We start from the raw sequence: 26,477 nt of genomic DNA on the forward strand, positions 1-26,477 counted from the left end.
TTTGGGTGTGCGAGGAGGTAGAGCAGGGGAGAGGGAACAGAGAGGTGGGTACGTCTCCCCTTCTCATGATAATTAATGTCAGCAAACGCTCCTGGGAGCAGGCTCTAGTCTGTATTCAGGAGGTGTGGGAGAGTATTGATTTTTTTATGGAGACACTGTAGCTGAACATTTGAGAGAGGCATTCATGTTCCTCATTAATATGCAGGCTGGGTAGTGGCTCCCGATAGTTGAGTTTAAGACAGAGACAATCTATACTGGCCATTAAAAGAACCACAGTCTAATGGGCACATCTATTTCACTTCGCTTGGTTTTAAACATTCCTCCTAGCAGTTTCCATCCTTAAAATCCAGTGCTTAATTTAACAGAGTTGAGGATTTTTGAAAAAGTCAATCATTATATTCTTCATATGCTGATGACTTAATTTCCTGAATCCTCACCATTTATATACTATTATCCCATTTTTAAATGATACATATCTTTTGGCTTCCCAGGTGGCTCAGTGGTGAAGAATCTGCCTGCTAATGCAGGAGACTCAAGGGATGCGAGTTCGTTCCCTGGGTGGGGAAGATCCCCTGGAGAAGGGGACTAACAACCCACTCCAGTGCCCTTGCCTGGGAAATCCCATAGACAGAGGAGCCTGGGGGCCACAGTCCACAGAGTCACAAAAGAGTCAGACACGACTGAGCACAACTGTGCACTTTTTTGTCCCTTGTTTCCTCCTTGTTTTAATCTGCTGGCTTCACTCACTTTCTTTTACGCATTACCCAGCTGAGCCTGGGGGCCACAGTCCACAGAGTCGCAAAAGAGTCAGACATGACTGAGCACAACTGTGCACTTTTTTGTCCCTTGTTTCCTCCTTGTTTTAATCTGCTGGCTTCACTCACTTTCTTTTACGCATTACCCAGCTGTCCTAAGGTTTGCCTTGTTCTGAGACACATGAGGAGACCGAAGAAAATTATTATTTCTATTTATTTACGCCATCAACTGGGAGAAGGAAAAGGCAACCCACTCCAGTATTCTTCCCTAGAGAAGCCTGTGGACAGAGGAGCCTGGCAGGCTGCTGTCTATGGGGTCGCACAGAGTCGGACACGACCGAAGCAACTTAGCATGCATGCATGCATTGGAGAAGGAAATGGCAGCCCACTCCAGTGTTCTTGCCTGGAGAATCCCAGGGACAGGGGAGCCTGGTGGGCTGCCGTCTATGGGGTCACTTAGAGTTGGACACGACTGAATCGACTTAGCAGCAGCAGCAGCATGCCATCAACTGTCATCCTGACAGCATACCCAGGAAATCTTACTTCTGAGATCTTGTGGACACTATTATCTACTCTAATTAAGTCTATTTTGGTCTAATATTGTCATTATTTCAGGAATAGAAGCTTAATTAGAAGAGGAAGTAAATGTATGTACTTTCAATTTCTTTCCGTCTCGTAAGTTGTGGAAACAAAGGTGGCAAGCTTGTAAAGGTGGCCTGATTTTCACTTGGGTGCTGCCTAACGTTCGTTGATAAGGGATGCTCTCAGTCCTCAGGATGGAGTGGGCAGTCACCCATGGCATCAGGTAGCTAAGTGTGCAGACAGCAGAGGGTGGTGAGCTCACCGCTTTCTGATTCCTCCAGAGACAGGGCTGTGTGTGCGGGGCTCTGAATCCCACGCTCTGACATCCATATTTAAACGTAAGTGGAAGAACACATTTCAAAACGAACAGAGTGCTTTTGGCAGGGGATCTCTGTTGAAATTATCCATAACTCGAGTCCTCCATTAGCACTCTTAATAAAGAGTTGGCTTTGTCTCGTGGTGACACGGGCTGTTCTTTTTTTCAAGCATGTAAAAGCTCTAGCTATTTTAACTGTGGCGACAGCTATTTTTAAAAGCTTCTGGGCTCATTCTTACCGAAGGTTCCTTGCCAGAAAATTGAGGCACGGGGCACCGGGCCGCTGCCTGCCACTCCTCCAGGTGGTCTCTGCAGAAGGTGATGTTGTGCAGCAGGAGACTCTCGGGGGTTTGGCCTCGAACAATCCGGCTTGTCATTAAAATAATAATAATAATAAAACCCTCAGATTTGAAATTGATTTTGTGCCTTGTGATTGCCAAGGATACATAGACTATGATGGACTCTACAATAACACTTTCACTGTCTTGCAATCTGGGCTGGGGTACATTTCCCTGAGCTTCTATAAAAATAGGAATTTAAGAAGCTTCGAGTAACTTTGAAGAGCCCAGAAAAGAAGTGCCCCTCAGTGGTATCCTGTGTTAAATTGAAAGTGTCTCCATTAGAGAATTCATAATGAAGGAAATTGTTTGAACACATCCTTTTGTAGACTGTTGAATCTAATTAGGTTACATCTTGTCCTGATTGCTGATTCGGGCTAATTGGCTAACTGTACTATTTGGGTCTTTTGCAAATTTATTGAACTTCTTCCCTTCCTGGTTTGTTTCTGAGCACCTATAAGTTGTCAAGTGAAGAAACCAAAAGAAGTGTCCTGAATAATGGTATATGTCCCCCCAGTGACCCAGAGCAGACTTAGTATTTGACAGGGTCCAAATAGGTCAATGTAAAATGTGACTTTCAAGATGACATTGTTGAATTGGAGAGTGAAAAAAGAAGCTGGCCTTCATGAATGGAGCACTGGATCAAGAGTCCTGTGATCCTGCTATATTAGATTTCCTACAGATGTGGTATCAACTGATCCCGGACAATTTGCTTCGGGGCAAATTCTTTCCTTTACCCACTGGGGCACAGGCTGTGACGCATGGGGTGCTGAGGTCATACAACCTAGGAATTGCTCACTTCCTAAGTGTTTGAGTGAAATACATGGATTTATTTTTTGAGGAATGTGGTCCTTGAAGAGAAAGTTTAGCATCACACTGTTCAGGTCCTGGGTAGCCTGTGGAATAACACATCCCCTTTTGCCTGGGAGGAAGGTGCAGCAATGCCCTTGGAAGTGGCCTGGAGAACTGCCATCCTGGCCTTTGTCCTAGTCTGTTTTATGGAAGTCATCCAAACTTGATAACATCCCTTTGAGTTAGATGAGCAAAACTATCTGTGAATCTCCCATGAGCAAACGATGTCCAGACATAGGAAGAGTGGATAAAATACAGGAGCCAGATGAAAAGAATCTGTAAATTTTAACACCTTCCTTCTCAGGCCGCAGACATTTCTTCTTGCATCCCAAGGGACCTCAGAACATTTCTCAAATGCAGTAAGCATCTTTTTAAAAAATTTTAAACTTTTTATGTCTTCATCTATGCCATCCCATAATAAGAAGATTAGTGGGCTTTAACACATTGCAATAATCCTACTTTACTTGGCATTTTTGTATAGAATTTGCAAATTACTTTTTGCAGTAAACAGTAGCTGTAGAATACTTCAAGCTGAGAAGATTAAATGAGGCCCTTATCCCAAAATAAGCCTTTCAAATAAGTTAAAATGACTTAAAAAAAAAATTTCATCTTGTGAAATGTTATTTGGATATTAAAAAATATCTCCAGTGAAACACTGCCCATTGAAATCCTCTTGTGCTCCTACAATGCACCAGGGAGTGAATGCTGAGGAGGAAGGATCAGGGCGATGCATGCATAATTTTTGTGAAGAGGTCTACTAGACACACGTGAATTATGAAGAGCTCTCAAGTGAACTCCAGGGGTTAACACTCTGGCATCAGCAGAAGAACTCATAGAGAAAGGAAGCCCTGACAGCCTTTGGGGTGGAAGGCTTGGGGCCTACATACCACCCACCCCACCCCCCAAATACAAACAGTCAGGGTGAGAGATGACACATCCAGGAGAGTCAAGTGCAGGTATTTTAAAGTTAAAAGAGGGTAGAAAGCCCTTAGCCAAGCAGCAGCATCAATGTGAACATTGACTGACTAGGTTTCTAAAGATTAGCTGAGGGATGGCCAGTTGATTTAGGGTTAAATATGCTGCCAGGGGCAATTTTTCCTCCTGTGTTTGTGTGTTGGACAAGCTAATGGATGAAGGGGAAGCTCTTAACCGGGCAGAGCCAGCGGAAGGCACACAGAACCCCTTCAAGAAGGGGAGGCTAAGATTAGGGGTGCATCTAGTATGGGGTGGGAAGTTGGAGGAGGCAGCTGACTTGCTGGGAGGTGCAAACTGAGAAGAACTGCCAGAGGGCCCCGTATGGGAGCCACAGTCACCACGGGCTGTGTGACTTTTTCGGCCCGCCACCCAGTCTCTGTCGCCGTGTGTTGCAGACCTGGGCGGAAGCAGAGCCCGCCTCTGAGACCAGCCCCCTGTGCTCAGCAGCTGCTAGGGTGGGAGAATGAGTACAGGACGGGGTGTCTAGTGAGTGTGGGTAGTAGAGGAGAAGCTTCTGGCAAGCCATGCAGGGCTTTGCAATATCACCAGTCACATTCTCGCAAGTGTTGAGGAATGTTTTATTCACCTAAGTAGAGACGGATCTCCAGGGCTTGTTACCAGTAAACGTTGGGTTGTCTTAAGACCAGTGTCTTGGGTCTGACTCTGCCATTTATCTGCCTTGGGATTTTAAGTGAATCACTTAACCCTCTGAGCATCTATTTCCTCCTTATGGAATGGGAATAACAGCACCATCTTCGTTGGACAGGACTGTTGTTGGGGTCAAATTGATCATACACATATATGAATGTGCTTTAAAATTTTAACATGGGGAAAAAATCAATTTTTGAAGTTATTAATATGGGACAAACTAGTTTGTTGTTGTCACTCAATCATGTTTGACTCTTTGTGACCCTATGGGACTGCAGCACGCCAGGCTTCCCTGTCCATCACCAACTCCCAGAGCTTGCTCAAATTCATGTCCATTGAGTCGGTGATACCATCCAACCATCTCATCCTCTGTCGTCCCCTTCTCCTCCTGCCTTCAATCTTTCCCAGCATCAGGGTCTTTTCTAATGAGTCGGCTCTGCATCAGGTGGGCAAAGTATTAGAGCTTCAGTTTCAGCATCAGTCCTTCCAATGAATATTCAGGACTGATTTCTTTTAAGGTTGACTGATTTGACCTCCTTGCAGTCCAAGGGACTCTCAAGAGTCTTCTCCAACACCACAGTTTAAAAGCATCAATTCTTTGATGCTTAGCCATCTTTATGGTCCAACTATCACATCCACACATGACTAACTGTAAAAACCATAGCCTTGATTATATGGACCTTTGCTGGCAAAGTAATGTCTCTGCTTTTTAATATGCTGTCTGGGTTTGACATTAACTTTCCTTCCAAGGAGCAAGCGTCTTTTAATTTCATGGCTGCAGTCACCTTCCACACTGATTTTAGGGCCCCCCAAAATAGACTGTCATTGTTTCCACTGTTTCCCCATCTATTTGCCATGAAGTGATGGGACCGGATACCATGATCTTAGTTTTTTGAATGCTGAGTTTTAAGCCAGCCTTTTTACTCTCCTTTTTCACCTTCATCAAGAGGCTCTTTAGTTCTTCTTCACTTTCTGCCATAAGGATGGTGTCATCTGCATATCTGAGGTTACTGATATTTCTCCCAGCAATCCTGATTCCAGCTTATGCTTCATCCAGTCTGGCATTTTGCACGATGTACTCTGCATACAAGTTGAATCAGCAGGGTGACAATATATAGTCTTGATGTACTCCTTTCCCAGTTTGGAACCAGTCTGTTGCTCCATGCCCGGTTCTAACTGTTGCTTCTTGACCCGCATACAGATTTCTCAGGAGGCAGGTAAGGCAGTCTGGTATTCCCATCTCTTTCAGAATTTTCCACAGTTTGTTGTGATCCACACAGTCAAAGGCTTTAGTGTTCTCAATGAAGCAGAAGTCGATGTTTTTCTGGAAATCTCTTGATTTTTCTGTGATCCAACGGATGTTGCTAATTTGATCTCTGGCTCCTCTGCCTTTTCTAAATCCAGCTTGAACATCTGGAAGTTCACGGTTCATGTACTGTTGAAGCCTAGCCTGGAGGATTTTGAGAATTTCTTTGCTAGCATGTGAAATGAGTGCAATTGTGCGGTAGTTTGAGCATTTTTTTGGCATTGTCCTTATTTGGGATTGGAATGAAAACTGATCTTTTCCCAGTCCCGTGGCCACTACTGAACTTTCCAAATTTGCTGGCATATTGAGTGCAGCACTTTCATAGCATCATCTTTCAGGATTTGAAATAGCTCAACTGAAATTCCATCACCTCCACTAGCTTTGTTCTTGGTGATGCTTCCTAAGGCCCTCTTGACTTTTCACTCCATGATGTCTGGCTCTAGGGGAGTGATTACACCATCATGATTGTCCAGGTTATTAAGACAATTTTTGTATAGTTCTATGTATTCTTGCCACCTCTTCTTAATCTCTTCTGCTTCTGTTAGGTGCATACCACTGTTGTCCTTTATTGAGCCCACCTTTGCATGAAATGTTCCCTTGGTATCTTTAATTTTCTTGAAGCGATCTCTAGTCTTTCCTATTTTATTGTTTTCCTCTATTTCTTTGCACTGATCACTGAGGAAGGCTTTCTTATCTCTCCTTGCTATTCTTTGGAATTCTGCATTCAGATGAATATATCTTTTCTTTTCTCCTTTGCCCTTCACTTCTCTTATTTTCTCAGCTATTTGTACAGCTACTCAGACAACCATTTTGCCTTTTTGTATTTATGTTTCTTGGGGATGGTTTTGATCACTGCCTCCTGCACAATTTTGGTAACATGTAAAGACTTAAAAACATTATCTTTGAAGGTCCTATACTTCAGATGATGCTACTCTAGCTTCCTGATGAAGGAATTAAGAGTATAAGCTGGGTGTTGAATGCCAGAACACCATTTTATGGGATGTTTGGCCAAAAAGGAATTCCAGATGCCAGATGGGGAGACTGAGGTTCAAAAAACTGAAATGGCTTGCAAGTGGTCACTCTGGTGACTAGTGGCACAGCCTAGATCAGGTTGGTCATTTCACACTCTGTCCCCTCCACCACACTGGGTTTCCTAGTGGATGATTTTAGTCCATCAAAAGTAAAATCTGAGTATCAAAAATACATATCCCAATGATTCCCATATAGATTGGATTGTGGAAATAGATTCTAAATACAATATAGATCTATTGTTATCCAGCATTCATTAAAATGCTCATATACCTGTCAAGATTCCCCAACAGAATTAGTTAGAAAAATGAAGTCCTTAACCATCTATATTGCTTTTTTATTCACCATAACTAAAAAATTCACTATGTTTGACATAGTGAAATTGCTTTTTCATATGTTCTCTGTGTCCATCTGTTCTGCATGTCATGCTCCTCCATCCAAAAGACTTTCTAAGACTAGTCTGAGATTCACAGAGATAAAATCTTACCCACTGAGTGTCATAAGGACTCACCCTGTTCCGTGGATAGCCAGACCGATAAAGAAGATGGTGAAAACATGGTGCATGTACCAGAACAATTCATAGGACACCTGCCGGATGAACTCGGTGGAAGAGGTCATGATCAAGATCAAAGCCAGAGAGATCAACAGGCCAGTAATGCCTGCAATTGTAGTTAGCAACTCAGTGATTGTGTTCTAGAAGAAACAAACACCATGATGTTAATGTCTCAGTTCTATTTTTCCATTTTAGGATCAACATTTGAGAATCCAAACAGTTCAGTTCAGTTCAGTCGCTCAGTCGTGTCCGACTCTTTGCGACCCCATGAATCGCAGCACGCCAGGCTTCCCTGTCCATCACCAACTCCCAGAGTCCACCCAAACCCATGTCCATTGAGTCAATGATGCCATCTAGCTATCTCATCCTCTGTCGTCCCCTTCTCCTCCTACCCTCAATCCTTCCCAGCATCAGGGTCTTTTCCAGTGAGTCAGCTCTTTGCATCAGGTGGCCAAAGGAATGGAGTTTCAGCTACAACATCAGTCCTTCCAGTGAACACCCAGGACTGATCTTTAGGATGGACTGGTTGGATCTCCTTGCAGTCCAAGAGACTCTCAAGAGTCTTCTCCAACACCACAGTTCAAAAGCATCAATTCTTCAGTGCTCAGCTTTCTTTATAGTCCAACTCTCACATCCATACATGACCACTGGAAAAACCATAGCCTTGACTATATGGACCTTTGTTGGCAAAGTAATGTCTCTGCTTTTTAATTTGCTGTCTAGTTTGGTCATAACTTTCCTTCCAAGGAGTAAGCAGGATCAATTCAAAATGTACTAGTCAGAGGCACATTAACCTTGGAAAGGGTTCCCATACACTAACAAGGGACTTTCTAATCCTTTCCTCTGCCACCTGAGGGTGGAATTCACTATGCTCAAATTCTGTCCAATGTCACTTTGTTAACCACTTTTTTTCCCATCTGTATAAATCAGCCATCATGCCAAAGTTGATGATGCTGAATTGAAATTAGGGCAATATATGAAAATGCATTTTAAGATACAATACTGCAAAAAAACCCCCTAAGTTTCAAGCTTTTAATTTTTAAAATAAAAATGAGACTCACTATGCTTAATTGCATCTTAACATTAATAAACACTTTTCTGGAGAGGTCCCTCAGGGGCATCCCTAATAAAGCAACTGCACACTCTGTTCCCCTGGCAGTTATTCCTTGCTCTCGATTTTTAATTGGAAGGACCATGACTTGCATTTCTTTCACGCTACCTCAGGAGGCTTGGAATATGTCTTTGTAAATCCTATGTGATCAATAAAGATACAGCTATTCTTATCAGATAGACCCTGCCACAAGGCCAGAATTCTGACCTGTTAGTGTAGAGGATGGTTAAATAGCTTTTTAGAATATGAATCATAAAACATTCTGTTTTATTGGGAGTTTCCCATATTCTGGTCAAGTCATTAGTATTCACACACTGTGTTACTATCTTTGAGACAACCATGAGCTCCATAAATGCACACTGTATTTTTTGTCAGTAAAATCTCATTGATTTGGGCCGCTTTGAGATCTTGAGGTAATTTAAACAGGGACTTCTCTGTTGTTTATTTTTTTCTTTGTAGAGCAAACAGTGGAAATAAAATTGAAAGGGTTATGTCTAAAACATTTAAAAGACTTTTTTTTCCAGTGTACTCAGGCATTTTAGAAATCCATTGATATCACATGGTGTGCTAATTTCAAATCATTCTTCTTTGCTTTCTTCTTTAAAGCAAATCCCCACTTCCCTCTTCTTGTGACATATTTATAGACTGGTTTGAGTTGCGAGGGATCATCTAAAACAATTCCTCTGTGTCTCGTTAGAAATGCTCTATAATGTACCTGTTGTGTTATGGATACCCATCTTTCTGTAAATAGCCCAGATTAGAAGGTTTCTGGAACTTAAGTAGTACTTACATAGTATATTGCCTTTAAAATTTTGAAATAGCCATATGGGGAGTAGCTTAATCATGTTTAATTTGCTTCAAATTACTTTAAAAGTATTTGTAATAAATACAATTTACTGTATAGTCTCTTCAAAATCTCGAAATTTATTCTTGGGTATGTATAACAACAGATTTCCCAGAGCCTTAATGGGGGAGAGAGTTAACCCCAGTAGGTGCCCAGATAAACCCTGCAGCTCCAATAAGTACACCAAAGGCATTCCATTCCCACAGGCTTAGGGCCTCTGTAGCTTCTAATTATTGTCAGCTAAGAAAATGTAGCTGTACTAGATCAATGGTCTGATTTTCAAAATCACTGTAGGATAATTAAAAGACATGACATGGAAGAATTTCCCCAGAAAGAGACTTTGAATATTGCTTCTTCAAGTAAGGCTAAATGGGCAAAAGGGTCACTTAAAGAGATGGCCCAGAGAGTACTGGAAGAATTTCCATTTTGGAGAGTATTGTCTTAGGCTCTTCTTGGGCAATACAGATTTTCTATGTTGGTCGCCTTGCAGGAGACATTTTCCAATATGATAGGTAGTACATGGCAAAAGTTTAGATCGAACAGGAAAACAGAGGTAGGGGGTGCATTAAAGGAGAGAAATGTCTTTTCAGGAGGATTTCTGTGGCTACACATTGGGTTTTCTTTTTGTTTCTTACATGTGCACACAACTAGTTAGCATTAATGATGTCACTAGCCATGCAGGTCTCATTATGGAATTAGCTGCTCTGCCCAGCATCAGATCTGGCAAACTAGCTAGTCATTTGTGTGCCAAAAATGACACAGGAAGAGCGATCCAGAAAACAATTTGCAAACTGAAAACAAAGACATCCAATTCATCATCCCTGAATTTAGATGGCACTTTACATTCTTTATGATTCTAATATTGGCAACAAATATCTAATCATGAGCTACTTTAAAAACTGAAAGTAAGGTTAAAGTTGTAATCGGTTATTTCATTCCTTGTTTAGGTGTATTTATTTATTTATTTTTGGTATAAACTAATTAAGTGGCATCAATTTTCCTTGCTCATAACCTCTTAGCAACGATGATGGCAGAAGAAAAGAACTTCTTTTAAAAGGTGAAATTGATGTTAGCATTTTGGCAGAAACCGGCTCTCCAGCTTTTTAAAAATTCTTATCGAAAGCTTTTGAAATACAGGATTCCTTATAAAGGGATCAGAAAAGGAAGGATTTAGGGGATGAGAAACGATGTGACATGCAAGAAGAACTCACTGTGTGGAAGGTCCGGATGGGGTTGAGGTAGGTCTCATTTGGGGCATCACCAAGCTTGGAAAGGGCAGCCACAAGTCCCTCTGCCTCTGGAGACTGGCTCCAGTGGTAGTGTTCCAGGTTGAACAAATGGGCCACGATGTGGACGGCTGCGGGTAGGGACGACAGAAACAGGCACCGTGTTAATTTCTTCCTTTGTGGTTACTTCCCCGGCGGCTCAGACGCCAAAGCGTCTGGCTGCAGTGGGGGAGGCCTGGATTCAATCCCTGGGTTGGGAAGGTCCCCCGGAGAAGGAAATAGCAACCCACTCTAGTACTCTTGCCTGGAAAACTCTATGGATGGAGGAGCCTGGTGGGCTACAGTCCATGGGGTTGCAAAGAGTCGGACACGACTGAGCGACTTCACTCACTCATGGGTAGGGCACGACACGGAACAGGAGCCATGTTAATTTCTTCCTTTGGACTTAAAAACTCAATGTCTATCTGGTCAAGACTCTCTGAGGTTCTGGTTTTTGTAACCTCCACGGAAGAGTAATTTGTGCATCTTTCCTAGTGTCTTGAATGAAATGAACTGAATACTTTTGAAGATATTGTATGATTTACCACATTCATTTTTTTTTTAATTTGGTCATGCAACCCATCACCATATTCATTTTAATTATATTAAGACACAAAGTAAATTTCAATTCACCATAATTTAATTATAAATGTATAATCATTCTGGACATAGAATAGATATTATGATATACAAGCTAATTATATGTATAGTCCATCCTATACATATATATAAGAAGATACACATACACACACATATCTTCTTTCCTAAGAAATCAGAAAGTATTTTTCTAGGATACTGTATATCAAACACACTTGTATATATGCATATGATATATGATATAGATACCAGAAGAGACAGTGTTTTTGTTCTCTTTCAGACATTATATGTTTTATTCTTACTTTATACATTTTAGTGAATATATATATATACACACATATATGTACACATACACACATATACTTACATGTGTTATTCCCAGTGGATCAAAATAAGCATTTATGAAACTAAACCTCTCAGTATATTCTTAAGAAGAAAATTTAGTTTTTTAATTCTGGGAATTGGTGATGTCTAAATTCCAAGTGAAGAGAACAAGCTCAGATCAAAGCATCATCTGGCCTAAGGAGTCTATGCCCAGTGCTACTTTCTTCTGAAATCTATGGGGATGCCAGCAGCCACAACATTCAGACAAGAACATCCTGAGGCTCTTCCTGCCGATGGGAGCCCTGCTGGGTGGCCAGATGATACTCGCCATTGAGATCAGATTCAAGTGTGAAATGAGAATTCATTATCCAGAGGATAGGTAATTTCCCAGTTGACATCTTTTTTTTTTTTTTTCCTTGCACCCACAGTGAAAAGTTGCAGAGGTTTCTACTATTAGAAGTCTCTACAGTTGTGGGTGAATTCTGGAGTCATCCGTGGTTGTATACTGTGAGTTGAGGTGTGGTTGTTGTTTAGTAGCTCAGTCATGTCCAGCTCTTTGTGACCCCATGGACTGTAGCCCACCAGGCTCCTCTGTCCATGGAATTTCCCAGGCAAGAATACTGGAGTGGGTGAGGGGAGTGAGGGAAAAGGGAACAGCAGGAGGTTCTGTGAAGTCGGTGGCATTTGGTTCTAGTAGCAAATATATTTAGAAATGTCATCTCTTATTTGTCCTCTTCTCTCTGTCACCTGAGTTCCGTTTAACAGAGCCATTCCCTTTTTTGCCCTGCAAAGTAGTCTTCCTGTTTTAAGACCCAATTCAAAAGTTGTTTTCTCAAGCATTCTTCAGTTCCACAGGCATGGATGATGCCTTGATGACATTTCCCAGATATTATGGTTCTGATTGTCTTTTACCTGCATTTCTTGATGGATTTTGACCCTTCAAGACTTGATCATCTTGAAATCTCAACACCTGGCACATGCTTAGCACCAGCCTGTCTTTAGTAAGGGCTTCCCTGGTAGCTCAGTGGTAAAGAATATGCCTGCCAATGGGGGAGACACAGGATACTCGGGTTCAGTCCCTGGGTTAGGAAGATCCCCTGGAGGAGGGAATGGCAACCTACTCCAGTATTCTTGCCTGCAGAATCCCATGGACAGAGGAGCCTGGTGGACTACAGTCCATGCAGTAACAAAGAGTCAGACACGACTGAAGCAACTGAGCATGCATGTCCTTAGTGATGATTTGCAGAGTGAGATTACAGAAAAGGAGAAAGGTCCAGAGAGACAATCTATGTGCAGCATTGTTAGAGTAGCATTTTCTCTGCTAATATGTATTTTTGCACATTTTTCTACAGCCTTTAAGTTGGAAATCAATTCAAGTATACATTTGGTCGAAGCTTTACTTAAGAATGCAAAGCACGTGACAGTGTTTCTGAGTCTATGATGCTGACTATCTCCTTATGGGTTTCATGAGATGAGCACCCAGGAGGTACTGTCTTTCCTCATATGTTCTATTTGTCAATATATGCAGCCATGTCTCTGAAGGGGCTGCCTTGTTTGGTCCCAGCATCCATGGAGCTAGAAAAGCTTACCCGGCAGCAATCTCTTGCAATATGCTGTATACAAAAAGGAAATTATTTTCTTAGTTCAACATAAACATTGTCTAGTATTTTTTAGTAGCTGTTTTCTGACAATTATCTTAAAGTTTTGAAAAACAAGTAATCTTTTTCCTAGCTAACATATATTGAATACTTATTATACTCCAAATGCTGTTATAAATTCTTTAGGCGTATGATCTCATGTAATCCTCAAATATTAGTCTTATTCCCATTTTACAGATCAGTGTTTAATAAATTAAGAGACCTGTAGTCCATTGATGGAAAAGGTAGGGTAAAACTCTGTTTGCCTATGCCAGAGCCCAATCCTTTGACCTTTAAGTTATATTGCTTCTTTTCTCTAATCAATAATTGCTATACTTTACAGTTTACTGAAGATGAATTTCTCCTAAGGGCCTAGCTAGACTCTTTGAATAGCTCACTTGGTATCTTTAATCTAGAGTCAAAGAGCTCCTAAGACTTATGACAGATCATTATCTTTGGAGTCCTCTTTGTAGGTGGGTGTAAATCCTCTGTCTGCGTTTTATCCCTTCACCCTCACGCCTCTGCTCATACCTCTCTTCAGTTCTCCCTCTGCAGACTAACGCACACCAGAGAGAGAGGAGTTATTCCCATTTTATAGAAATAGACACTGAGCTTCAAGCCCCAAATTAGGTGATGTATTTACCATTACATAACCTACATGTGATGGTCAGAAAAGGAACACAGGGTAAAGTCTAGGTCTTTTATAGTTTACATTCTATAGCTTCTTTCTCCCATGTAATGAGTTGTTGGTCACAATCTACTTTCTATTAGGTTGATTTCCACATGAGCATTTGACACTGATAAACTAAATTTAAGTACATTTATTCAATGAGCAAAGATATCGAGCTCTTCATCTATTCCTACTTCCAGGTTTCCCATAACAAATCTGAAGAACCTAATGAAGTAGAGCATGAAAACCCAAGATGCTTTTCACAAGGTAGCCCTTCAGGGAATATATTGAAAACTATTCTTTCCATTTTTTTCTATGTACTTTAAAATTCATATCTTAAATGTTTCATTTCTCCAGCTACCTCCATGTTGTTTTCTTTTCAGATGGTACAGTGGTGAAGAATCCACCTGCCAATGCAGGAAATGCAAGAGACACAGGTTTGAACCCTGGAGAAGGAAATGGCAACCCACTCCAGTATTCTTGCCTGGAGCATACCATGGACAGAGGAGCCTGGCGGGCTAGAGTCCATGTGGTCATAAAGTGTCAGATCCGATTGAGCACAGCACAGCGGCGATGGTGCCTGTGTGCCCTCTCAGCTCCTTAGTCATGACTGACTCTTTGTGACCCCATGGGCTGTAGCCCACCAGGCTCTGCTGTCCATGGAATTTTCCAGGCTAGAATTCTGGAGCCGGTTGCAATTTCTCCAGGGGATCTTCCTGACCCAGGGAGGATTGAACCTGCATCTCCTGCGTCTTCTGCGTTGGCAGGTGGATCCTTTACCACTGAGCCACCCGGGAATCCATTTTCTCTTAGATTATACCTTGATTTTATTGTGATCTTGGCTTGGAACCAAAGGTATTCCCTACCAAATCCAGGGTTGCTGGGACTCGATAGATATCAGGGGAGATATGGATTTTGTTAGTTTTCAGACATTATATTTTCTACTCTTCCATTTATACATTTTAGTTATTTTAATATGAATGGCCATGCTATCTATGTTTACAGTGACAATTGCTTCAAGTATATGATAAAATAGTGATACGATTTTATTTTTTCTTTCTTAGTCATCAAAATCATGTTACTAGATTTGGTATGAGCATGTGGGAGAAAGAATACTGAAGAAGACATGTCTCAGTTACTTAACTTCTTTTAGGCCCTGTTTTCTCATCTGTAAAAGGGATGGCTTGAACTAAACCACGGTATCTAGGCTCCCTTCCAGCTGTCTGGCTCCTATGTCTCCATTTGAAGTTAATTGGGAACATTTGTCATCTGAAAGGGAGCTGCAGTCCAATATGAGACCAAACATGAAACTTAACGTTTTAAAACATTTTCAAAATCAACACTGTCTTAAAGGAGCTTCTTCAGTCTTATGGCAAATCCAGTGTCACCAACTACACGGGTTTTCTTCTCATGGTGTCTCACGGGACCTTCTACCAATCGCTTGGAAGATCCCAAGGTACACATTTCCAGAACCCACCTGAGTTCCATGCTAAAAAATGCTGTGGCTCAGTTTTTCCACTATTTTTTCTACCAAAATATTTTTTGCAGTTAAAAGAGAGCTGCAATCTTGGACACACTACAAATGCACATTTAATTGGTGTGTGAACTTTGGAGTTCAAATAAGGAACTTTTACTGAAGAGTGAACAAAAAAAAATTCATAAAGGCTACAATTAGAGCCAGTTGCCCTGAGAAAGTTCCTTTTCCTCCCTTTTCTTTTTCAGGAGATCAAAGGGAGCATAATTGAGGGAGAATCTTGGAAGTGTGGTCAGTTCTATGCTATCTTTCTGCCTGCCTGTCAGTGATAACAGTCATTTTGGAGTTAGTCACCTCCTAATTAAGCAGCCTTTAGAAAGAAGGACCCAGGGACAAATCCTGGCTGTGTTTCTTGCAGTCAGAATTTGGCCCCAAACTTTCAAATTTGTGGTCTTATTTCTGCAAGAATACGCATATTCTCTGGCACGCTGTGCATGCCACTCATTTGTAAATCACATTAAATCGTATGAGGCAGGACAGGGGAGATGGCTCTTTAGAACTCTCCATGCCTCAAGCAGAACTAGATCAGTAGCCATCCCTTTGGGATCAGGTCCGAAAGAGATTGGGCCTCCGGAATTGTTCTCTGTGGTGGGGCCTCCAAATCATTTTTTCTCAGCATCCCGATTCTGATGTCACTTGTCTCAGCCTGTCTCTACTGTGTTTCTTGAGGTTTACAAACTAATCAACGCATCAGGAGCTGCCTGTGGGTCATTATCCACCCCTGGAGCCTAGCAGATGCCAACTGCAGGGACAGACAGAGCTGCCAGGGTCGGTATTCACAAGCCCCTTGGAAGGAAGCTCGGGCTTAAAGTACTACCGTTCAATGGGAAGGGTCTTCAAGGTCTACTGTGGGCCAGAGTCCAGAAAGGTCTGCATTAACAAGAACAGAGAGGCTGCAAAACTATGATTTTTATACCAGGGAGGTTATGGGCTCTGAAAATGATTTATTAGTGGTTGAAGAAGGCTCCGGCAGTTCTTATCGTAGGCAAGCAAGCAGGAAGGCAGGAAGCCAAAAGAAGAGTTCCTGTCACTGCATTTTCAGTGATGCCCTTGATTATAGATACCATTGTTTGCCTCTTCCCTCCTCCTCCCCAGCCTACTTTCACCAAGCTCTAATTACATCCTTTAATGATTTGACCAATTAAAGCCTGCAGTTCAACTTATAGGGGAACGGATGAGAAATTAGAGGCTGGCACGCAAACTTCGACGTGGATGCACTTCTTCCAAGGTTACACACCTCTATTAAGCCGGTCGGCTATTTGAAAAGCAGCGTAATGGGCGATGCTAATAAAGCAAGCACGGGGACATTTTCAGCAGCTCCCAAGTGAATATACCAGAAGGACAAAATGTGAAAAGCAAAGGTATATCTACGAAACCAGGGCTTAGCATTTTTCTCCCCCTAAAAGCACAGTTGCCAGCTGCGTTTCTCCATCAATGTGAAATGTAATAATTGCTTTGTCAGGGTTTGGGAGAAGCAGAGCGCTTTCTCTCCACCCTCCTGCCTCTGCTTGGAATGGAAACAACTGCAGGGCTGCTGGTTGCCATGGCGGTGGGAGATGAGGAGCCTCTGCTCTCAAAAGCAGTCAGACCCTGCTGGCACAGCCCCAGGAGACGTTTGGGAGCCTGGCAAACAGTGGGGATTCAAGGAAAAGAGGGCCAGGGAGAAGACTAGATTCTCTGCAGGGATTTGTGAGGGAAAGAAGGAGAACGGGCATCCTGCTTTGTCCTGTCATAGCAGAATGTGAATTGATTATCTTGGATGACTGGCATCATTTTGAGTCTCTTCACTGCCCACACTCTATCTTTCGTCCACCCCAAAACGCTCCCGGTTTCCTGGCAACTCCTGAACGCTTACATCTAGCACCTTGTCCCAAGAAATCCCTTGATATCTCTTTTCCTGCTGGCCAACTTTCCTACTCATCCTCAGGTTTGATCAGATTTGTTGAGGACCTATTATGTGCCGGGACCAGGAGAGAGAAGAGGCATAAGTCACAGTCTCACATTTTAAGGTAATCAGAGTCTGAGAAATTGTACTGTGTGGTAGGAGGGGTGGCTGAGGCCCAGAGATAAGGAAGCCCAACAGCCCAGATCTGGCAGCTCACGGGGAAGCTGGCTAGGCATGGAGCCCTGGATATGGTGACAACTCATCCAGTGAAGAAGGAAAGGGCAGACTTTTCAGACAAAGGGAATAGAGAGGGCAAACGCACAGCCTGCTCAGGGACCACCAATAGCTAGGAAAAAGCAAGGGGCAGCAGTGGTGATGGGTGAGCTGGTGCACAGTGGGCGGGGCTTGGTGATGGGAGCCTGTTCACCAGGCTACACTTGATCTGATTCTCTTTGCAGTAGCAGCAGTAAATGACTTGAAGTCTGTAGGTTTCCAAGAGGTCCGCTCCTGACAGTTAGCCTGCACATCTCGTAAGAATGGATATACTGCATTAATGGTTTTGTTTTTTTAATTCCACAGAGTAGGACATAAGGAACTTATCTGAGATCACACAACCAATCAGTAGCAGGGGTATAAAATAACTTGGTCATCTGATTCCCGTCAACTGCTGTCCCTGGGAGTTATACTCCGTCCTGAAAGCATTACTGACTGTACCAGTTTCAGGAGGTTATATATAATTCCTATCATGGTATCTTGGGCACGGGAGGCAGATATTCAACACACATCACTGATATATATATATATATATACTATTGATATATGATTCTGCATGAAGAAATATACATACACAAAATTTTAAGGAGAAAAAATCATTGCATAACACGTTTTCCTTTATTCTTTGATTCCTTTTCTGACATGTTTGATGCTCTGGGGTTTTTTTGTTCTTTCTCTCTATAATATCTTTATAACTTTCTCTTAGAGTCCAATTCTGCCTTAAAGCTATTGCAGAGTGAGCATTCTTCCTGCCATTGTAGTGTGTTTTATCTCCTCTTTTAAAACAGAATTAAAGGTTCTTAGGCTTTAAAGGAAGCCTCGAGTTTCCTCGAATTCCTTCTCTGAAGCAACTTTCCAAGTCACAATCTGGATTCCACTAGAACAGCTCCTCCACCAGGGAACTCAGCCCTCTCAGGGGACCCTCATTCTAATTTTAGATAATTTTCAAGGTCTGGCAAAGACTTCCATTTCTGAGCTTAAATCTGCTTCCCTGAGTCTTCATTCCTTCCTGTGTCTACTCATTCATCAAAGATTATTGGCATCTGCATATACTCTGCACCACTGCAGGCCTTGGAACACAAAGATGAATTAGCCCTGCTCTTTGTCCTCCAAACTTTCTCTGGTTTTCTCTAGGACATACTATAGTTTTACCCTTAATTCTTAACAAACACCGAAGAACTTTTCCAAACATTTCCTGGGTTGGCTGAATCTGGCGTTGAAGACAGCCAGTAGGGAGCTCTCCCTACTTGTCTCAGCACACACCCAAAGTTGTGCTAATTGGCACCAGGGCACCGTCTGTCATGTCTTGTTGCTTAATTAAATCTATATTTGTTTTGAATGTTCTTTTTACTCTGCTATTTTTTATGCATGAGAGCATAAAAACAAAAGAGAAAAACATTTTATAGTTAAATTAGTTTGAGGAAAACAGTCTTGAATCATAACTCTTTATTGTTCAGATAGCCTTTTATTTCAATGTCTTTGTTGTCCAACGAAACCACAAGCCAGTTGGTTCTTGCCCGTCTTTGTTTCTTCCTCACCAGAGTTTAACCTTGACCTTGGATGCTAATTTCTGGTGCTTTTATCTTGAACTCTCTTGTTTTCTAATTCAAGAAATGGTGATAACAATTTATATGCTTATAAAACTTCAGATCTTTTCAAGATCCTTTTATATCCACTAGCTCAATACTATTCGAAACCTTGTTCACATCATCTTGCTTTTCTTTTTTCTTTTTATTGCCCGTGATACCACTTGATAGTCATTTTCCCATGACTGAATGGGACTTTGAGTATAGGTCAATTTTATTTCTGATGTGAATTATATTGAATAACAAAGTGCTTATTTTTCAAGTGGGTCTTTACCACGGTATTATCAACAAGCTTAATTATTCAGAAATGAAAATGAAGTTTCATAAACTTTTCCTTGACAAGTTGAAGGCATGATAGAGAAGAGAAGGCATGAATGTAAATTAGAAATTTAAAAATCCATTTGTATAAGGTTTGTATGGTCAGATGGAAGACAAAGATTTCTTTCACCTAAGGGTGAGTCTTTGGCAGGGAGGAAATAAACAAAACTATTAAGTGAACGTGCGGTATTATAAAATTAATCAGACAATTAATAATAAGCACTTACTTGCATTAATGACTATCCCATAGGCAACCAGTTTGTGGAATTTGAGATTTTTGTCTAATTGCCTCCTCCATGGTCCTCTGAAGCACTAGAGTAACAAAAATTAGAAAGTCTTATTCAGGGAAAATCATAGCAATAGCAGTGTCATGAGAGTTAAGAGAGCAAGACTCAGGCTCTGCCTCTAAATTACTAAAGGTGGGCCTACCTGAGACAAAAAATTAGTGGCCATTAATTAGTCAAACAGGCAAGATCAAATGGTTATTACTAGCTTTGCTGAAATTCCAACTCAATAAAAGTAATTGAGTTAGTAGCTCCCTGGCTAAAAGTCAAAACTCTAGAATAAACGTGCTAATAATCATGTGCTGGCTAATTTAGAAAATGAAGATGATAACCATCACCCTCAGTGATGTGGTTTAAGTAGTCTATAAATTATTCCTTATTACACAAAGAAAGGCTCTATATTCATCTACATCTAAATATTCATAAAGTTATGAAGATGATTATATGATAAATTATTTAGTCTAGAAGGGTTATTGAAGGTCTCATTTTTCTGTACAGTGCATTATTCTGTTTGGCAGGAAACACAGGTAAGTACTCAACGCAGTGAAATCTACATAATTAGGAAATGCCCCATTTTGTCTGGTAGGGGTTAAAATTTACATACTAAAACCTATGTACACTGATTGTGTTTTCCTGGGCTGAGAACTCAGAGAGATGCTTCTTTAGTGGCATTTGACTCATCTACGTATCTATTTCCTTTTAATCAGAAATGGTAATAGTTCAAGCTGTTATAATGCTTCCATCTTCATGAGTCAGGTCAATCTCATTAGCCTTTCTTTTCCAATGAAGCAGAAGCATCCGGGGAAGGTTGAACAATGAGTCCAATGTCATGTAAGGTGTCAATGGCAAAAGGAAAACACAAATCAAATGTACCAATTTCCGATTTTCAGTTTTAGCCATTGTGTCCTCTCTACAAAGAAGCACACGTCAATCTAAACAGCATTATTGGGAATTTTGTAGCGAAGTACATTTTTGTTTTCAATAGCACTTCTATTAATAGATCATAAGAATGCAAATTATTTCAAATAACTTAGTACTTACAGTACTTGTCCCTCTCATGAATGAAATAAGGTTTCGACTGACGGGTAATAGAATCAGCATGCAGTTAAAATTCAGGCACACCGCAGATGCGCGAGCCCAAGCCAGTGTTGACTGTCCATATGTAAAGACATAAGAAAGAGATACAGTAAAACAGGAAAGCTGGGAGAAATAGAATGCATTTTGTTTTCTGAAATGATAATTAATGCATAGTACCCAAATCTACTTACACCCAGAATAACTCGCGTATAAAGGAAAGACTCTTCCTCTTCATACCAATAGAATGTGTCGATAAACAGATATAAATTCACTCCCAGCCATGAGAGCTAGAGCAGAATGGAAAAAAGAGCCAGTCAATACTGTCTTCAACCTTTCCTTCTTCTCAAAATCACTTGGGGTTCTTGGGGTCTTTTTTTTAAAGTGAAACGAAAAGCTTTTCAATATCAATCAGAATCATTCCATATACTTATTTCTTATAGGTTAGTTTTTAACAGTTATCATCATGATAAAAAATTGTTAACTTCATTAAAAAAGATTTGAAACACACAGGGGTATACTTTAAGGAATTTACTGAAAAGTACAGAACCCTCCTAATCAACATTGCTATAATGTGTTAAGTCAATGATGTCAAGAAGGAGGAAATCCTTAAAAATCAACTCAGAAAATACTTTAGAAAAATTCCAATGTCATAGTCTAATTCAAACACTTCCTTCAATTTACAGAAACATTCACACCTGATGCAAATGAAAATCACTTGACTTTAAAAATAATGATTTGCATGATTCTGCAAAAGTAAATTAGGATTTACCAAGTGTATCTACTGAATGTTTTCTAACAAGTTTTAGTCTTTTAAGCAGAGCAATACTTCACATTACTTAGTATTCCTATACAAGTTATCCGAAGAATCAAGGTATGCAATGTGTATGTTTAGAGCTGAATAGCAAAAATGATACTTACAACTAATATGATAGAGAGACTCTCATTCAAAATCCAGCATCCCATCATGACAGCTTTGCTCTTTTGCAGTTGGCAAATTATTTCTTTTATTCACCTCAGCCTGGATGTTGTATCCTTAGCAAGGGCCTTTTTGCTATGTTACTTTATCTTTTTGTCTTAGGAAGCACCTACTGGGAGCAGCTCTCCAGGAATTTCTAATTAAGGACTTCTTGCCAAAGGCACATCTCCAAGTTGACATGCCTCATGACCTGGGTGAAAACAAGGCAAGTCTCTGTCTAATGATTCCTTTCTTCAAAGATTTCACAAGAAAAGAAAGCTTGTTTTATTAAATTAGCCTCATGTACTTTATACCCCATTCATTTTCTACATGATTGCAGTCAGGATGATAATAAGTCCTTATGCAAATTTGAAAAATAACCTAACTGTTGAAGGCTGGATACAGCAAAACATTTTAATAGAGTTTTTCCTACTTTGTTTATTTTAGTTTCCTCACTTCCTTTCTTCCTCTTCGAAAAAAGCTTTTTATAGAAAACATAGAATGATGGGTAAATAAATATAAGTTAATCTTTCAGAAGATGATGAAGAAGACCAGGAAAGAATCTTTAAAAAAAAAAAAACAGATGGAGGAACTTCCATAAATTTAAAATGTGGATGGGACTTCCCTGGTGGTTCAGTGGTTAAGACTCCATGCTGTCAATTCAGGGGACCCAGGTTTGATTCCTGGTTCAGGGAACTAGATCCTGCATGCCACAACTAAGACCTGATGCAGCCAAATAAATAAATATTTTTAAAATGTGTAACTATAAAGAATGAAGGAGACAGTTTTGTGGGATTGCAGAATAAATTGTATTTTTTCCCCCTAATCCCACTTGGTATACCCATGAGGTCAGTGAGAATATTCTTTCATAATTTAGTGATCCAAAGAGTGGCTCTGTCTGGGCCTAGTCCATTCTCCAATTTTGTGTACGTTACAGTTATTAAATGGGGCTTCCCAGGAGGGGCAGTGGTAAAGAATCTGCCTGCCAATGCAGGAGACGCAAGAGACATGGGTTCAATCCCTGGGTTGGGAAGATCCCCTGAAGTAGGAAATGGCAATCCATTCCAGTATTCTTGCCTGGAAAATTCCATGGACAGAGGAGCCTGGAGGGCTACAGTGCTTGGGGTTGCAAAGAGTCAGACACGACTCGGCGCCTGAGCACATACACACATAGTTATTCAATACAGTGACTCTGACTGCTCGGGTAGGCAAAGTTGGCCCGATTTGAGCAATTGTCTTCTTGCTCAAATATTTCATTTAAAGTTTTCACATAATTAAGATGGAAATAGGAGGCTTGAATAATTGCTTAAGCTTTCTGTATCCTCATATGGTGAATCTATTTAGTTATCCTAAAAATATTAAAATTAAAAAGAAAAACTGGCAAGAATAATAATTATGAATATTCATTTACCTAAATAATAGGAAACAATGACAGATTTTATTTTCTTTGTCTCCAAAATCACTGTGAATGGTGACTGCAACCATGAAACTAAGACACTTGCTCCTTGGAAGAAAAACTATGATGAACTTAGACAGCATGTTAAAAAGCAGAGACATCACTCTGCCAACAAAGGTTCATATAATCAAAGCTATGGTTTTTCCAGTAGTCATGTAGGGATGTGAGAGCTGGACCATAAGGAAGGCTGAGCACTGAAGAATTGATGCTTTAACTGTGGTGCTGGAAAAGACTCTTAAGAGTCCCTTGGACAGCAAGGAGATCAGACTAGTCAATCCTAAAGGAAATCAACCCTGAATATTCATTGGAAGGACTGATGCTAAAGCTGAAGCTCCAATACTTTGGCCACTTGATGCTAAGAGCAGATTCATTGGAAAAGACCCTGATGCTGGGAAAGATTGAGGGCAGGAAGAGAAGGGGATGACAGAGAATGAGATGGTTGGATGGCATCACCAACTCAATGGACATGAGTTTGAGCTAACCTCCAGGAGATAGTGAAGGACAAGGAAACCTGGCATGTTGTAGTCCACGGGGTTGCAAGGGGTAGGACATGGCTTAGCAACTGAACAGCAACAAATAATAAGAGTAATTCTAAATCTTAAATAATCGAGGTACCAGGTTAAAGATTTTTCCAATATTGTCCAATTAACTCATACATTGACTCTTAGAGGTAGGTATTTTAAGCCAAGTTGCAAATATGGAAACAAGCCTAATGAAGTAACTTGCAGTTGGAGAAGCTGGGACCTCCGACTTTAGCATCATTATTTTTAAACATTACCCTAAACATCTCCTTTTCTTTCATTCATAAATACACAATTTTATGTGATATTTTCAGGGCAAATTTAGGCATTCAAATGTAAACTGATAAAATATGGATACCTAAAAAAGATAGTGAAGGACTGGGAAGCCTGGCATGCTGCAATGCATGGGGTCACAAAGAGTCAGACAAAACTAAGCGACTCAACAGCAGAAAAGTACTAAAGTAAAAACATCCCCTTAGAATAAATTTTACTGAATTATGTCTTAATATCTTTAAATTAAAAAAACCCCCACAAGTCTATGTATTATGTCAAGATTGCAGCAGCTCCCGACAGGCCAAGAAGGGACTGTCCACGCTGCAGACTCCTCAGGGAGGATGGGTAACCAGGACTAAGAGCACCCGATAGAAATGTTGCTATAAACGGGTGAGCCAGAGATTTAGCACATAACAGAAACCTTACAGAGAAGGGGGAGGGAAGTCCTAGGTGCTGGAGAACTTGGTTCCTCGGGTAGTATTGGGAAAGGAGAAGAGGGCACAGGGGAGAAAATTCTAGAAGCATTTGGAGCTAGACTCCCCTAGAAGCCCAAGGTCAGGAAGCAGAGATGCCTCCCATATCCCTGCAGGCTGCCAGGCCCTGTGAGAAGTCGAGGAGGGTGGGTTTTCAAAGCCTGTGGACAGTGATTTTCAAAGGAACCTCAGTAGCTCCAATGTGATGGGGGTGGGGGTGAAGGCTGCTCCCCCAAAGCCCCAGAAATGTCAGCGAGAGGCACACAGTTACACACAGAACTGGAGCGCCGGCGAGAGAGATGCCTGCGAGGCGCTGTAAACCTTCAGTTTCTGATCCAGAGTCTCAGCTCCGGAAGTCATGTGACTGAAACCAAGTCCACATGCTTGATGCGCAGGGAAGCCAAACAACATGGAAACATCAGAGTTTGGGGCAGAGAAAGGTGTATTGAGGGCCCCCCAAGGAGACCGGGTGTCTCATGCCTTGAAAACCCCCAATTCCCCGAAAGCTCTCAGCACAGCCCTTTTCTCGGAAAGGGGAGGGCGGGGCGGGATGAACTGTTGCAAACGTCTTGGTGTTAGAGCCTTTGTTCTTGAGGTCAGGTCACGGTCAGGTAGCCATGTTCCTGTAAATCTCTACCAAACAAGTGTTAGTCTCTGTTCTGACAAGAAAGGGCCAGTTTCCGGTGTGGCTGAGGAGGCAGATCTCAGCTGGCAGCTCCCTCAGGGCCAGATCCCCAGACCCTATCCAGTGTCATTGCTGAGGGAGCCAGGCACCCATGACCCACCTACCCTAAGGCTCTTCAGGCCACCCAAGCAGCGAGGTTGAGGCGGGAGGTCCTACAGACCTACAGACCACCTCTTATGCAGACTCAGGCTGCCATGAGTTCACAGAGGTGGAGGTGGGAAGAGATTCATGCTGCCTCAAGGCATAGGCCAGCCAGTGAGCAGCTTGAGGAGGCTCTGGAGCCCTGCAGGAAACAGCACAAGCCTCTTTTCTGAGACCCAGCTCACCTGCTGGCCTGAAGCCAGGTGAGCTGGAGGGCCCCAGGGACAAAGCTGAGATCCGCCTCTTACCTCCTTCTCCTCCTGAGGACCATCACTTGGTTCAGTTCAGTTCAGTCGCTCAGTCGTGTGCGACTCTTGGCAAACCCATCGACTGCAGCATGCCAGGCCTCCCTGTCCATCACCAAATCCTGGAGTTTACTCAAACTCACATTCATTGAGTCCGTGATGCCATCCAACCAGCTCATCCTCTGTCGTTCCCTTCTCCTCCCGTCTTCAATATTTCCCAGCATCAGGGTCTCTTCCAATGAGTCAGTTCTTCCCATCAGGTGGCCAAAGTATTGGAGTTTCAGCTTCAACATCAGTCCTTCCAATGAATATTCAGGACTGATTTCCTTTATGATGGACTGGTTGGATCTCCTTGCAGTCCAAGGGACTCTCAAGAGTCTTCTCCAACACCACAGTTCAAAAGCATCAATTCTTCAGTGCTCAGCTTTCTTTATAGTCCAACTCTCGCATCCATACATGACCACTGGAAAAACCATAGCTTTGACTAGACGGACCTTTGTTGGCAAAGTAACGTCTCTGCTTTTTCATATGCTGTCTAGGTTGGTCATAACTTTTCTTCCAAGGAGCAAGTGTCTTTTAACTTCATGGCTGCAGTCACCATCCGCAGTGATTTTGGAGCCCAAAAAAATAAAGTCTGTCACTGTTTCCACTGTTTCCCCATCTATTTCCCATGAAGTGATGGGACCAGATGCCATGATATTAGTTTTCCAAATGTTGAGTTTTAAGCCAGCTTCCTTCACTTTCTTCAAGAGGCTCTTTAGTTCTTCTTCACTTTCTGCCATAAGGGTGGTGTCATCTGCATGTCTGAGGTTATTGATATTTCTCCCTGCAATCTTTTTTTTTTTTAAATAAATTTATTTATTTTAGTTGGGGACTAATTACTTTACAATATTGTAGTGGTTTTTGCCATACACTGACATGAATCAGCCATGGGTTTATATGTGTTCCCCATCCTGAACCCCCCTCCTA

The 26,477-nt window shown here is 41.5% G+C and overlaps 1 protein-coding gene across 1 annotated transcript in view; it reads right to left on the bottom strand.

The window, feature by feature from the left end:
- The window catches only part of NOX3 (NADPH oxidase 3), a 69,615-nt gene extending 47,890 nt beyond the window's left edge, over nucleotides 1–21,725 (bottom strand). Inside the window, exons 1-7 of the mRNA XM_081529237.1 lie at nucleotides 21,678–21,725; nucleotides 20,951–21,046; nucleotides 20,724–20,834; nucleotides 19,626–19,710; nucleotides 10,521–10,666; nucleotides 7,313–7,494; nucleotides 1,893–2,022 (exon numbers count right to left, since the gene is read on the bottom strand). Of these exons, the coding sequence (XP_081385363.1) occupies nucleotides 1,893–2,022; nucleotides 7,313–7,494; nucleotides 10,521–10,666; nucleotides 19,626–19,710; nucleotides 20,724–20,834; nucleotides 20,951–21,046; nucleotides 21,678–21,725 (798 nt within the window). The remainder of the gene's footprint in view (nucleotides 1–1,892; nucleotides 2,023–7,312; nucleotides 7,495–10,520; nucleotides 10,667–19,625; nucleotides 19,711–20,723; nucleotides 20,835–20,950; nucleotides 21,047–21,677) is intronic.
- Nucleotides 21,726–26,477: the final 4,752 nt, after the last annotated feature.

This window comes from Giraffa tippelskirchi, chromosome 9 (assembly GCF_054371585.1).
Source record: "Giraffa tippelskirchi isolate mGirTip1 chromosome 9, T2T-mGirTip1v1.2.pri, whole genome shotgun sequence".
In the NCBI taxonomy this organism is placed as follows: Eukaryota; Metazoa; Chordata; class Mammalia; order Artiodactyla; family Giraffidae; genus Giraffa; species Giraffa tippelskirchi.